Here is a 13588-nt window from a genome sequence, read left to right as displayed (position 1 = left end):
TGTACAAAATTCAGCAATATTCGCAGGAAAGACCCCTGCCACGCATCTTATCATGTTCTTCAACGGGCTGCCACATCCTGAAGCTGCTCAGAAAAGCGAGTTGTATCCTGCTTGTCACTCTGTTCCTGAAGCGGCAGTTTGGGACCTGGGTCTGACCAGCCTTGATAAGGGCAGAGAACTTGGAGAGTACTTTCAGTTTGTAGACCAAGACTGAGACTCCCGGGTTTGCAAACTGTATGGTAATAAAGCTACCCTCGCCTCTAACCCAATCTTTGCATTCCAGGAACCAAGAACAAGCAGCAGCGAGCGGCTAATTTTCCACATTTTTAAAATACATACCCACTTTTTCCCAAAAGGGTGCTAGAGAACACAAGAGGTTAGCGATGCAGAAAGATGTGGCTTCAGCCTTCGTAGGCTCCCAGAAAAACTATCTTCAGCCTTACGACTTTTGGTCCTTTCCGGACACCGTAGACCGGCAGGCTGCGATGACGTCTGGGAAATATAGTTCGAAAGGAAAGCACTGCGGTTAAGGCGAGGTACCCCTTTGCTCTCTCCTGCGCAGGCGCGATTGTGCACGGCGGCCTGGCGGCGGCGGCGAAAAATGTCCCCAGGCTAGGTATTCTGCTTGTCTCCAGTGCGGTCGGCCGCTTGGAGTCCCCGTCGCGGCGGGCTCAGGTAGTGGCTGCGGGTGAGAGCTGGCCCGGGGTGTACAGCTCTTGAGGCGGGGCCAGGGCTGAGGGCCGGCCGTGGCGGGAGTCCCAGACGAGCCCCGGCTCCGGGCGTCTGAGCCGCGGCGGCCTCGGCAGGTGAACGCGGCCCGGAGAGGAGGCGTTGCCCGGGGAGGTCTCCACTCTCGTGTCTTCCCACCCCGGGAAATCGGAGCTGTCACTGCCTGAGCTGCAGCCTCGGGCAAGGCTCCTGGAGAAGTGGCCCCAGAACCGAGATTGCGGGAAGCTGTGCTCTGTTTCAGGGTCCGTGAACCCTGGGGCTGGTTTTGCTGGTAGCGCTGTCCTCGGTCTCCCCCGCCCCCATCTCACCCCGAGTTTAAACTTTATTTTGTGTTTATCAGTTTTTGCCATCTATGCTTGTTTGGCACTTTTCCCAGAGGGAATCCTCTGGTGATTTGACTGTTCCCTTTTTCGTTGTTGTTTAGATTAATTTTGACCTTTTGCTGAGTTCCTTCCCTTTTCTCTAAATTTTAAATTCATTTGTAGCTAGTGATGCTCTTTCTTTCGAGCCTTGTGGTGTTTTGGAGCCAGGAGAGGAAGGTGGATGGGTAATGTTTTCATTTATATTTGAGGAGGTTTGATAACTCTTCATAAAGGAAGCACAATTCCCAAGGAAGAGAAGAGAGGACTAATTTTTGCTTGGTTCTTCCTGAAAAGGACTCCAATTTCCTTCAAATGTTATGTGAAGAATTATTATAATTATCATATTATTGTACTTTGTTGTGCATGATGTATAGTTGTATGTTACATTAGATACAATGTATTTATTATGATTACATTATTATAGTACAGCCCCAAAATATTTAAATGCAGATGTGGGGAATATTTATGTTATTTCTCATTAAATGAACATCTCAGGGAGCCCGGCATGACTGCCCTTTACTCTGTTCATGTGCTGGAAGTATGCTTGCTGCCTCTCCTGGTTTTGGTGGCCACGCTCACAGACCCTCTAACTCAGGAATGCTTGGGCTTACTTGTTCCCTCTGGCTTCTCTCTGTAGGGTGCTCGGTGTGTGGAGATTTCTAATTTAGTCAGGTGTAAGGAGGGTGGGAGTATAGACAGGATGGAGAGACCTCACTGTTTCTTTCTCCATTTCAGGTGCCTTCTCCAGGAGGGGCGGCAGGGAGGGAGAAATGGCCACAAGGTTGCTGCCAGCCCATGTTCAGGTAAGTGGAGGCTTTTTTCTTGAACTGCCTTCCTGGTTCAGAGGTCATGATCACACTTACGCCATTGTTGAGGTTTACAAGGCAGTGAAGCCCAGGGAGGGACCAGAGGGCCTGGTAGGGTGACTTTGGAAGGAAGGTGTTTTTCTAGTGTCAGCGCCAGTCTCATTGTGAGTTCCCCACTTAATCATTAAGTACTTGTTGATTAGGAATTGAATGGTGCCCCCAGTCCCAAGCCAATGACCCACACAGAGCTTTGTGAGGGATCTAGGTATGTGTTTTCCCTATGAAGGGTGGAAATTTGGGGAAGACAGATAATTTTTTCAATAACATTAGGAATTCAAAGAGAAAATGCATGGGCTTTACCCTCCAGGCACTGAGGACCAATCAACTACAGCAGTCCTTGGTCCAGGTGATTTTGTAGGAAGTTCCAACAAAGAAGACCTCTGAATCAGCAGGTTGGTCAGGGATATGTTCTAGTACAGTTGACTCTTGAACAATGCAGGGGTTTAAGTGTTGCCTTGACCCAGCCCGTCCTGGAGGGTCGCTGAAATTTCTTGGTCTTGTTTCAAGAAAGAATTCAAGGACAGATACACAGCACAGTTCATGAGTGACACAGCAGGAAAGTTTATTAAAGCAAAAAGTATATTCGCAAGATAAGAGCAGGAGAGCTCAAGAGGGAGCTTTGCATCCTGGGGTTTGGGTTTCTATCTTTTTTTTTTTTTTATCGTTTATTCATTTTTAAGAGACAGAGCGTGAGTGGGGGAGGGGCAGAGAGTGGTGGAGACACAGAATCTGAAGCAGGCTCCAGGCTCTGAGCTGTCAGCACAGAGCCTGACGCAGGGCTGGAACCCATGAGCGGTGAGATCATGACCTGAGCAAAGTCAGACACTTAACCTACTGAGCCACCCAGGCGCCCCTGGGTTTCTATCTTTATTTATAGTTGTTAACTAGGAATATTCTACTTGGGCCAGGAATGCAGGGTTTCAAGCTTTTTCTTCCTAATTTTCTTCCTAATTTGGCCATCCACATCTTGGGCCTGTCTGATTTGATCTGGCTTCTTGTGGAGTGCTGCCAGGACAGGCCTCTGACTTTCCTGATAGCTGGCAATGACTTCCTTGTTGCTGGCCTCCAGGTATCTGTTAGAACCTAACTAGCAGACTATAACATAAGGGCTCAGGCTCTGACCCTTCCTGTACCCCCATTGCCACTACCCACCCCCTCCGAAATCTACATACAACTTTTAATTTAAGTTTTTCTTTAAATTCAAGTTAGTTAACCTATAGTGTAATATTGGTAGTACTACCTATAGTGTAGTATAGAATAGAATTTAGTGATTCATCACTTACATATAACACCCAGTGTTCATCACCAGTTCCCTCCTATCACCTATGGCCTATCACCCATATAACCCATCCTCTGCCCACCTCCTCCATCAACCCTCAGTTTTTTCTCTGTAGTTAAAAGTCTCTTATGGTTTTCCTCCCTCTTTTTTCTCCCTTCCCCTATGTTCATCAGTTTTGTTTCTTAAATTCCACATGTGAGTGAAATCATGTTATTTGTCTCTCTCTGATTGACTTATTTCCCTTAGCATAATATACTCTAGTTCCATCCACATTGTTGCAAATGAGAAATCCACATACAACTTTTGACTCCTCCCCAGATCTTAACTACTAATAGCCTACTGTTGGCTGGAAGCCTTACCAATAATGGTTGATTAGCACATACTTTGTATGGTGTATATATTATATGCTGTAGTCTTATAATAAAGCGAGTTAGAGAACTACTAAAGTAGTTAACATTAATAAATGTTATTAACACATTTATAAGGAAGAGAAAATACATTTACAATGCTGTATTGAAAAAAAATATATATATATATACGTGGACCTGCACAGTTCAAACCCAGGTTGTTCAAGGGTCAACTACATTGGGCAATTTGGGGCTTACAAGCAGGACTAGGCTCATATAGATGAGGAAAAGGAAAGAAAAACAGTAAAAGGAAAAGAAAGCACAACTAGGCAGTGGTCTTGGGGAACAGATTCAGGGAAATGAACCTTCCTTCCACAGTGTTTTCTTCCCTTCTTTGCCCTTTTGTGGCACTTAGGGAAATAGAATTATAAAAACATAATCACCTCCCAACCTCTTCACAAAGGCAGAAGAGAAAGAAAACACTTTTATTATTGAATAAGCATTTAGCCAGGATGTGATGTTCATCACAGACAATCCACCAAGGGGATTGCAAAGACAGAAGGCTCATTCATAGAGTTAAGTGGCTACAACCCAGTCTGGAAGTTCATCAGGTGACAAGTTAGACCCGCCTCCTCCCAGGAGACTGAGAGATCGGCACATTCAAGGAGATAGCTACCAGGTCCTTGAGGAAGCAGTCCTGAGTTGTGAGACTGGCAAGTGACTTATTTTTTAAAGTTTATTTATTTGAGAAGGAGAGAGAGTGAGTGAGGGAGGGGCAGAGAGGGGGAGAGAGTCCCAAACAGGCTCTGGACTGAGAGTGCCCAACACCAGGCTTGAACTCATGAACCATGAGATCATGAGCTGTTGAAAAGACATTTAGTAGTGCCTCCATCCATAGTCCAGCATTTTCAGAGTTACAAAAGTGGAGACAACATAAGTAACCACTAGTAGATTAGTTAAGTAAATCGATCCATCTATACAAATAAAAGATATTGAGTATGGGGCGCCTCGGTGGCTCAGTTGGCTGAGCATCCGACTTCAGCTCGGGTCATGATCTCGTAGTTTGTGAGTTCGAGCCCCACATCAGGCTCTGTGCTGACAGCTCAGAGCCTGGAGCCTTCTTTGGATTCTGTGTCTCCCTCTCTCCATCCCTCACTAGTACTCTGTCTCTCTCTCTCAAAAATAAATAAAAGCATTAAAAAATTTAAAAAAAAGATATTGAGTGGGATACAGTTATATCTATAATATTTTTATTTAAACCTAGAGCCATATTAGTAAGTAGAAAGTTCTGAGAGGCATATATACATATATTCAGAGAGAAGTTAGCAAAGCTTGTGTGTGGTAGTAGAAAGTTAGATGAACATTTCTTTTCCTTTTACTTATTGATGTTTTCTAATTCACTTTTAAAAGAAAAGATTTTTTTTAAAGTTTATTTTGAGAAAGAGAGTGAGTGGGGGAGGGGCAGAGAGAGAGGGAGAGACAATCCCAAGTAGGCTCCACGCTGTCAGCCCAGAACCCATCACGGAGCTTGAACCCTTGAACCATGAGATCATGACCTGAGCCAGAACCAAGAGTCGGAAGCTTAACCGACTGAGCCACCCAGGAACCCCCCCGCAAAAAGATTTTTTAATAGGAAAAGAAAGGGGTTTAAGAGAGGTGACTTGTGATACAGGTCAGCAAGAGAAAGGTAGAACAAAGGCTTCTGGGGCAGAGAGGGAGTGTTCTACCCACAGCCTTCTCACCTGGCTCTTATTGCAAGGTCCTGTAGTCCCCCATCCTGGGTCCTCTCCTGGCAAAGCTGTGCCTGTAATGTCTGTGCCAGGACACAGAGAAGGCCTGAGGTGATGACAGAATCCAGGCTCACCTGTTCCTCCCTGAGTGAGTTGCTGGAGCTTCCTTCTAAAGCCCGACTCTCAGGTCTGAGCTATAAAATGGGCTTTTCATGTATCTATGATTTTGCATTTCCACATCTCAAGTTCTGTGTTTCTATTGTTGTGATTTTGTAGAATGATTTCAAGTGCTTCTCTCGTTCGGCCACTGTGCCTCATCTTCCCGGGGGCACAGTGCTTCCTTCACAGAAGGTATGTGGTAGACATGTGCTTCGTCACTGAGAGGTGGTTGAGAAGTATTCGGCTCAAGATGCTCAGAACCCTGCATGGTGATCTTGCTGCTCAGTCATCCCGTTGGGGTGATGGTCCCAGGTGAGCAGGAGTGGGTTTGCCATTACAGGAGTCTGTGACGTTCAGGGACGTTGCCGTGTTCTTCAGCCAGGACGAGTGGCTGCGCCTGGACTCTGCACAGAGAACCCTGTACCGGGAGGTGATGCTGGAGAACTACGGCACCCTGGTCTCGCTGGGTAAGGACTTGCCCTCGTGATGTAGAATCTTCCAGGAGAGCGTGTTGGTGCCCTCTCCAAGGAGGACACTTGGAGGGTGTGACCAGGTTCAGCCCGCAGTTGCTGTCCCTTCCCACTGCCAAGAAAGGTGTTGGTTTGGTAGAATAGATCACGGGCATTCTTTTTATGCTTTTGCGGGTCTTGTGCCCCAGACTCTGTCCCCCTGGGTCTCACAGGAGGTTCCAGTGTAGAAGAGTGCATGGCCAGCGCCCTGCTATTCTTCCTGAGACCATCTCCCGGCTGTCCTCTGTGGCAGGAATTTAAGGCCCTCTCAGAACAGCTGTCCCTCTGCCCTGGAGCCTGTGCAGCTGAATGTGGGTGCCAGGATGGCTGCTTATGTCTGCACCACAGACTCATTCTCTTCTCCTTGCTCACGAACAGGAATTCTCTTTTCCAAACCAAAGGTTATCTTCCAGTTACAGCAAGGGGAAGACCCCTGGATGGTGGAAAATGGAGTTTCTCAAGACCCACGTGTAGGTGAGTGACCGTGACTGGGAGATGGGCATAGCACTTTCTCACTGCCTGGGTGCTGCTGATCAGGGCGGAGCCTGTGCTCAGGAGACACTGACCAGGGCCCTCCTACGTGTGCCAGGCCAGGTGGGACATGCTGGGAAGGGCATGTCCTCTGTCTCTCTACCTTGTTGAGTCCTTGATTTGGAGGTTTGGAGGGAGAGCTGAAATCTCCCAAGGAGGGCCCCACTTGTCTCAGATGTCATTTGTAATTAAAAAAATTTTTTTTAAATTTTATTCATTTTTTTGAGAGAGAGACCAACAGAGTGCGAGCAGGGGAGGGGCTGAGCCACCCAGGCACCCCTGTCCTTTGTAATTTGAATGCAGAATATGTGACAACACAGTATATCCTGCGTAAAGGTTTGTGAGTCATGTCTTCCCCAGTTTTTCTTGCTTTTACTGGACTATTTCCCCTTTCTTTCTTTCTTTCTTTCTTTCTTTCTTTCTTTCTTTCTTTCTTTCTTTCTTTCTCTCACTGTCTCTCTCTTTCTTTCTTTCTTATGTTTATTTACTTATTTTTGAGAGAGAGAAAAAACACAAGCAGGGAAGGGGCAGAGAGAGAGGGAGACACAATCCAAAGCAGGCTCCAAGCTGTCAGCACAGAGCTGGACACGGGGCTTGAACCCACAAACTGTGAGATCATGACCTGAACTGAAGTAGAACTCTTAACTGACTGAACCACCCAGGCACCCCTGGACTGATGATTTTCTTTTCTTTTTTTTTTTTGAGAGAGAGAACGTGCGTGCGTGAGCGGGGAGGGGCAGAGAGGGGGGTGGATAGAGAATCTGAAGCAGGCTCCAGGCTCTGAGCTGTCAGCATAGAGCCTGATGTGGGGCTTGAACTCACAAACTGTGAGATCATGACGTGAGCCGAAGTTGGACGTTCAACCGACTGAGCCACCCAGGCACCCCTGGACTGATTATTTTCTTATATTATCTTCTCTTTGTGTTTGAACAAACCTTCTATTGCTACAATATATCCCTCATTGTTCTATCTTGCATTTTTGTTTGATGTTATTGGTCTGCAACTTACTATATATGGTTCAGCTAAAAAGGAAAAGCAGATGTATGTGTATTTATATACTACATGAGAGAGAGAAAGCAGGGTAGCAAAATGGCGATAAATCAAATATAGGCAGAAGGTTTGCAGATACTCACTATGGCATTCTCCTAAATCTTTTGTGGGAAAATATTCAAAATACGATGTTTCAGCCCTGGTTGCTAGGATATACCTCTCAGTCTCTAAAACTCCTGTGGGTTGCTGGGTCAGTAAACTCTTACTTGCTTTTCTGCTTTGTCTTTGTTTTTGTTATTGTTGTTGTTATGAGATGGTGTTTTGTTTTGTTTTGTTTGGTCTTTGTTTGCTTTTGTTCTGTTTTGTCTTTGATTCTAGCACCAGAGGGTGGGTCTCTCCTGTGCTCTGCTATTTATCCAGGATTTATTTCTGTCAGTGGCAGGATGCAGGTCCTGTGTCAGCTCAGTCTCATGTTTCCATTCATGAGCCTGGTCTTCAGATTTTCCCCTTCGGTTTGACTAGCCTATTTTCTTGAATAATGTTTTTAGAAAGGTTCGTGTGTGCTATATTTGTGTATATCTAAAATAAATCCTCTTATCTCTCCTGTGAGAATTATAGATCTGGAATTCTGGCATCAATTTTTTTTCTTCACACTTTGCTCTAGTGTATAGCATTGAGTGTTATTGATAAAAATCCTCCATTAGTTTGATTCTTTTCCCCCAATATTCTGTGTAAAAAACCGTTTTTTTCCCTGTTTTGGGGTCTTCTGTCTAGAATATTATGGGATAGTCTCCTTATTTTTGGAATTTATAAGACTGATTAGGTTGTATGAAGGAGTTTTGTTTTAATATTGTTATTTGGCTTCACAGGGCCCTTAGCTTTGAAGAGCCAAGGCTACCCTGCTCCCCACCCCCCTACTTCAGGGATTTTTTTTTTTCTACTCCACACTAACATGTATTCTGCCACCTTTCACCAACAATTCAAGGAAGCTAACTGTAAGAATAATGATAAAATAGAAGTTCAGTCAGAACCTTAGAAAATAAATATGTTTGTGGTCAGGACAAGAATGGTAGCCATGGAATGGTAGCCATGGGTGAGTTTCAAATTTGTCTCTGAGCTTTCTGGTTGGTAAAGAAATCATTAGTATCAAATTGACTGTGTTTGTCTTTTGCAAGCATTAAAAAATTAGCTACTTTTAATTCATACAAGGTATACATGGTAATGTAAAAAAGAGGAGGAAAAAAAAAGGTGTTTGCCCTGAAATTTTGCCAGCCAACCATGATAAACTTTTGTTGGTGTTTTACTGTTTATCCTTTCAGGTTGTGACTATTTGTTTGAGTGTATTTGTGCGTGAGGGAGAGAGAGACACAGAGAAAAAGAAAGAAACAGATTATACATATTCTCGGGGCACCTGGGTGGCTCAGTCAGTTAAGCATATGACTTTGGCTCGGGTCATGATCTCACAGTTCGTGGGTTTGAGTCCTGCGTCTGGCTCTGTGCTGACAGCTCAGAGCCTGGAGCCTGCTTCGGATTCTGTGTCTCCCCCTCTCTCTGCCCCTCCCTGCCTTGCACTCTGTCTCTCTCTCAAAAATAAACATTAAAAAAAAATTAAAAAAAAAGATTACATGTATTCTCAAACTGTTTTAAATTGGGAATATCCTGGGGCGCCTGGGTGGCGCAGTCGGCTAAGTGTCTGTCTTCAGCCAGGTCACGATCTCGCGGTCCGTGAGTTCGAGCCCCGCGTCGGGCTCTGGGCTGATGGCTCAGAGCCTGGAGCCTGTTTCCGATTCTGTGTCTCCCTCTCTCTGCCCCTCCCCCGTTCATGCTCTCTCTCTGTCCCAAAAATAAATAAACGTTGAAAAAAAAAATTAAAAAAAAAAAATTGGGAATATCCTTCACTTATTCAGCCCTCATTAATTAGGGGCCCACCTGTTTGAAAGAACTCTGTTGTATTGGTAAGCCATATTTTATTAAATAATCTTTTGGAAATTTTAGTTTCTAGGTTTTTTTCTGTTATGAAGATTGCTTTTATGGCTATAAAATACCAAGGTTTAAAATGAGAAACAGAGAAATTGTCTAGAGGATAAATAATTACAGCACAAAGGCATGAGTATTACTGTTAAAAGGGCAAGGAATGTGAATTGAAAATTCACCCAGGATTCTTTGAAAAACTGTTCAATTTTATTATAATCAATGAAATACAAACTAAAGCAACGAGATACCATTTTCCCCCTTATTATATTACCCCAGATTAAGAAATACATATCCAGTGTTTTCCTACTGCTCTGAGTGATACTGGAGTCTTTAATGGGATTTAAATTTAAAATTAAAATAAAAAAAAATTAAAAAGTTAAGTTAAAAAAATTTGAAAACATGATGCCATCAACTTTCATTTGTTGACATGGAGAGAAGCCCACAAATTTTTTTTATTTAATTTTTTTAATGTTTATTTATTTTTGAGAGAGAGAGCATGAGCGGGGGAGGGGTAGAGAGAGAGGGAGACACAGAATCTGAAGCAGGCTCCAGGCTCTGAGCTGTCAGCACAAAGCCGATGCAGGGCTCGAACCCATGAACTGTGAGATCATGACCTGGGCCAAAGTCAGCTGCTTGACTGACTGAGCCACCCAGGTGTCCCCACAAATTTTTTTTTAAGTGAGGAAGGGGTAGGAAGCAATGTAGTTTCAACCATTTTTTATTTTTTAAGTAAAAGTGTTTTCTCATATCCCCCCAAATTCTGGTGAGCAAAATTCCATATCTAGCAGTGATTATATTTGTATGTTGTGTTTATGGGTGAACTCTATTTTTGTATTTATAGTTTTCTGTGTTTTCTTCAATTTTCTTACAATGATTATGTATCTTCTTTTTAGTTAAGAAAATAAAAGCTCTTTCATAAAATACAATTCATTCTTTTTGAAGCAATGATTCCACTGTATCCTAAGTGATCAAAAAGTGGACTGAAAATTATTCTCAAGCATGTACTCCTCTTCCAGTATGCCCCATATCGTTATACGGCACCAGTCTCCATTGAGCTGCCCAGGCCAGGAGCTAGACGTCATCCTTGAGTCCTCTCTTTCACTTACTCTGTACATCCTATTTATAGGTTGAAGACACTTGTCATCTCTGCCTTCGGAACATCACAAATGTGCCCACCTCCCCCCACTGTGCCAGTGCACATCCATCCAGTCTCCTAAGTGAACTGCTCTGCATCTGCCCTTGTTTCTCCTGACCCCCAATTACAATCCATTTGTCACACAACCATCGAGGTCCTTTTTATTTAAAAAAAGAAAAAAAAATTTTTAATGTTTATTTATTTTTGAGAGAGACAGAGTATGAACAGGATGGTGGCAGAGAGAGAGGGAGGCACAGAATCCAAAGCAGGCTCCAGGCTCTGAGCTGTCAGCACAGAGCCTGACTCAGGGCTCGAACCCAGGAACCTTGAGATCTGACCTGAGCCAAAGTCAGACGCTTAACCGACTGAGCCACTCAGGCACCCTGTATTCCTTTTTAAACAAAACTGCCACATCCCCCAACCCCCAGCGATCCTCAGAAGAAATTTCACATGTGTTCGTATATCTTACAAGACCCACGTGGTATGGCTCCTGCCTACCTCACCTCTTTCCTCACCTCGTTACACTGTCTTCTTGTTCCCTTTTGCTTAGGCCACACTGGACTTCTCGAGGCTCCTCCAACACTCAGAGCTTACGCTCGCCTTAGGGCTTTGGGCTAGCTGTTCTTCCTGACTAGAATCATCTTTATACCCACATTTTTACATGGCCAGCTCTTATCATTTAGATCTGTTTTTTTCGATGTTTATTTATTTTGAGAGAGAGTGTGAGCAGGGGAGGGACAGAGAGGGAAAGAGAGAATCCCAAGCAGGCTCCACGCTGTCAGCACAGAGCCTGACACGAGGCTCGATCTCACGAACTGTGAGATCATGACCTGAGCCGAAATCAAGTCAGATACTTAACTGACTGAGCCACCCAGGCGCCCCTAGATATCATCTTTAATTTTACTTCTTGTCATACAGCTTATTTGCTCTTACTTCACATCACCTTGTTTTTGTTTGTTTTCTTAGTTCTCATCATCCCTAGTTTATTTGATCAGTTGGTCATTGTCAATATCCCGCTGCTAGAATGTACACCTTGTGAAAACTTAATTCTTGCCTGATATGTACCCTGTAATCCCGATCTTGATCTTTGCGTGGTGGGCACTAAGTAAATACTCCTTGAGTGAGTACATGTCCATCATAACACCATAAATAGCCCTCAGATGAGTTCCAAAACAGCACTGATGGAGGCCCTGTGTTTCAGAGAGCTTTTTATGGCCAATGGCTCTTCTAGTTTTTACTTCTATCCCCTCTGCAGTTTTCTTGTGGACTTACCTCAAGGGTGGTGGTGGCTGCTGTGGGAGAAGAAGCTGAGGAATAAATAACACAACCTGCTGCACTCACAAGTGCCCTGTGCCCTGCCAACCTGAGCTTTGTTACTAAAGCAGCCTGGCTCCTTTTGTTGGAGGGGCTTCTCTGAGTTCTTCAGCTCACCTACATGCAGGTGTCCTCAGACCCTCTGCACTCAGGCATGTCTCCCACCCTGCTTCTTTCTCTTGCCTTTATTTCTCTCTACCCTTTCCTAAGAATCCAAGGGTGTACTTGTTAGCAATCCTTGTATATGTATTTAAAATTTTTTTAATGTTTATTTTTGAGAGACAGAGGGTGGGTGGGGAAGGAGCAGAGAGAGAGAAGGAGACACAGATCCAAAACAGGCTCCAGGCTCCGAGCTGTCAACACAGAGCCCAACGTGGGGCTTGAACCCATGAGCCATGAGATCATGACCTGAGCTGAAGTTGGATGCTCAACCGACCAAGCCGCCCCGGTGCCCCTATCCTTGTGTATTTTGATAGCACCTTTCTTTATCCTCCGTGCAAGGGAGACTTACCCATTTTGTTTATTTTAGGATGGGAGAGCTTGTTTGAAACTGCAGTTTCTGAAGAAGACAATCAGGAAGTAATGAATAAACTCCTAGGTGACGGTCCTTTTGACTTCAAGTTGGGGAAAACCTACGTAAACGAGGACAAGCTAGAGAAGCAGCCAGGCAAAAAGAACAAACCTTTCAGGAAAGTTTTAGTTACCATCAAGAATACGTACCTGAGGGAGAAGAGCTTTATGGGTATTGAGCTAGGGAAAAATCTCAGTCTAAAGTCATCCCTTATTAGAAAACCCAGACTCGTTTCCAGGGGAAGGAAACCCCATTCACAGCAGTATTCCATTCTGTTTAAACAACTGGGAGTCAACACGGTTCACAAATGTTACAAATGTAACATCTGTGGGAAAATCTTCCTCCACAGTTCTTCCCTGAGTAAACACCAGAGAATCCACACTGGAGAGAAGCTCTATAAATGCAAGGAATGTCGTAAAGCTTTCAGCCAAAGCTCGTCTCTCACTCAGCACCTTAGAGTTCACACAGGAGAGAAACCTTACATATGCAGCGAATGTGGGAAAGCCTTCAGTTTCACCACCTCTCTCATTGGACATCAGAGAATGCACACTGGAGAGAGACCCTATAAATGCAATGAGTGTGGCAAGACATTTAAAGGAAGTTCATCCCTGAATAATCACCAACGGATTCATACTGGAGAAAAGCCCTATAAATGTAATGAATGTGGGAGAGCCTTTAGCCAGTGCTCCTCTCTGATTCAGCATCACAGGATTCACACTGGAGAGAAACCTTATGAATGTAGTCAGTGTGGGAAAGCCTTTACCTCAATATCGCGGCTAAGTAGACACCATAGAATTCATACTGGAGAGAAACCCTTTAATTGTAACGAGTGTGGGAAAGTATTCAGTTACCACTCAGCTCTTATTATACATCAGAGAATTCACACTGGTGAGAAACCTTATGCATGTAAAGAATGTGGGAAAGCCTTCAGCCAAAGCTCTGCTCTGATACAGCATCAAAGAATTCATACAGGAGAAAAACCCTACAAATGCAACGAATGTGGGAAGGCTTTCTCCTGGATTTCACGGCTTAATATACACAACAGAATCCATACCGGAGAGAAACCATACAATTGTAAAGAATGTGGAAAAG

General features: G+C 44.2%; 1 protein-coding gene across 1 annotated transcript; it reads left to right on the top strand.

Annotated features, from left to right (window-relative positions):
- The first annotated feature begins 566 nt into the window (after positions 1-566).
- On the top strand, positions 567-10823 carry LOC115514334 (zinc finger protein 879). Its single transcript, XM_032592648.1, has 6 exons — positions 567-675; positions 1827-1894; positions 5590-5664; positions 5813-5939; positions 6360-6455; positions 10603-10823. Exons 2-6 carry the CDS (start codon positions 1862-1864, stop codon positions 10605-10607), a joined length of 336 nt encoding a protein of 111 aa, XP_032448539.1. The 5' UTR covers positions 567-675; positions 1827-1861; the 3' UTR covers positions 10608-10823.
- The last annotated feature ends 2765 nt before the right edge of the window (positions 10824-13588 follow it).

This window comes from Lynx canadensis, chromosome A1, assembly GCF_007474595.2.
Source record: "Lynx canadensis isolate LIC74 chromosome A1, mLynCan4.pri.v2, whole genome shotgun sequence".
In the NCBI taxonomy this organism is placed as follows: domain Eukaryota; kingdom Metazoa; phylum Chordata; class Mammalia; order Carnivora; family Felidae; genus Lynx; species Lynx canadensis.
Note: the sequence above shows the minus strand (reverse complement) of the source record. Positions and strands in the feature narration are given on the sequence as shown.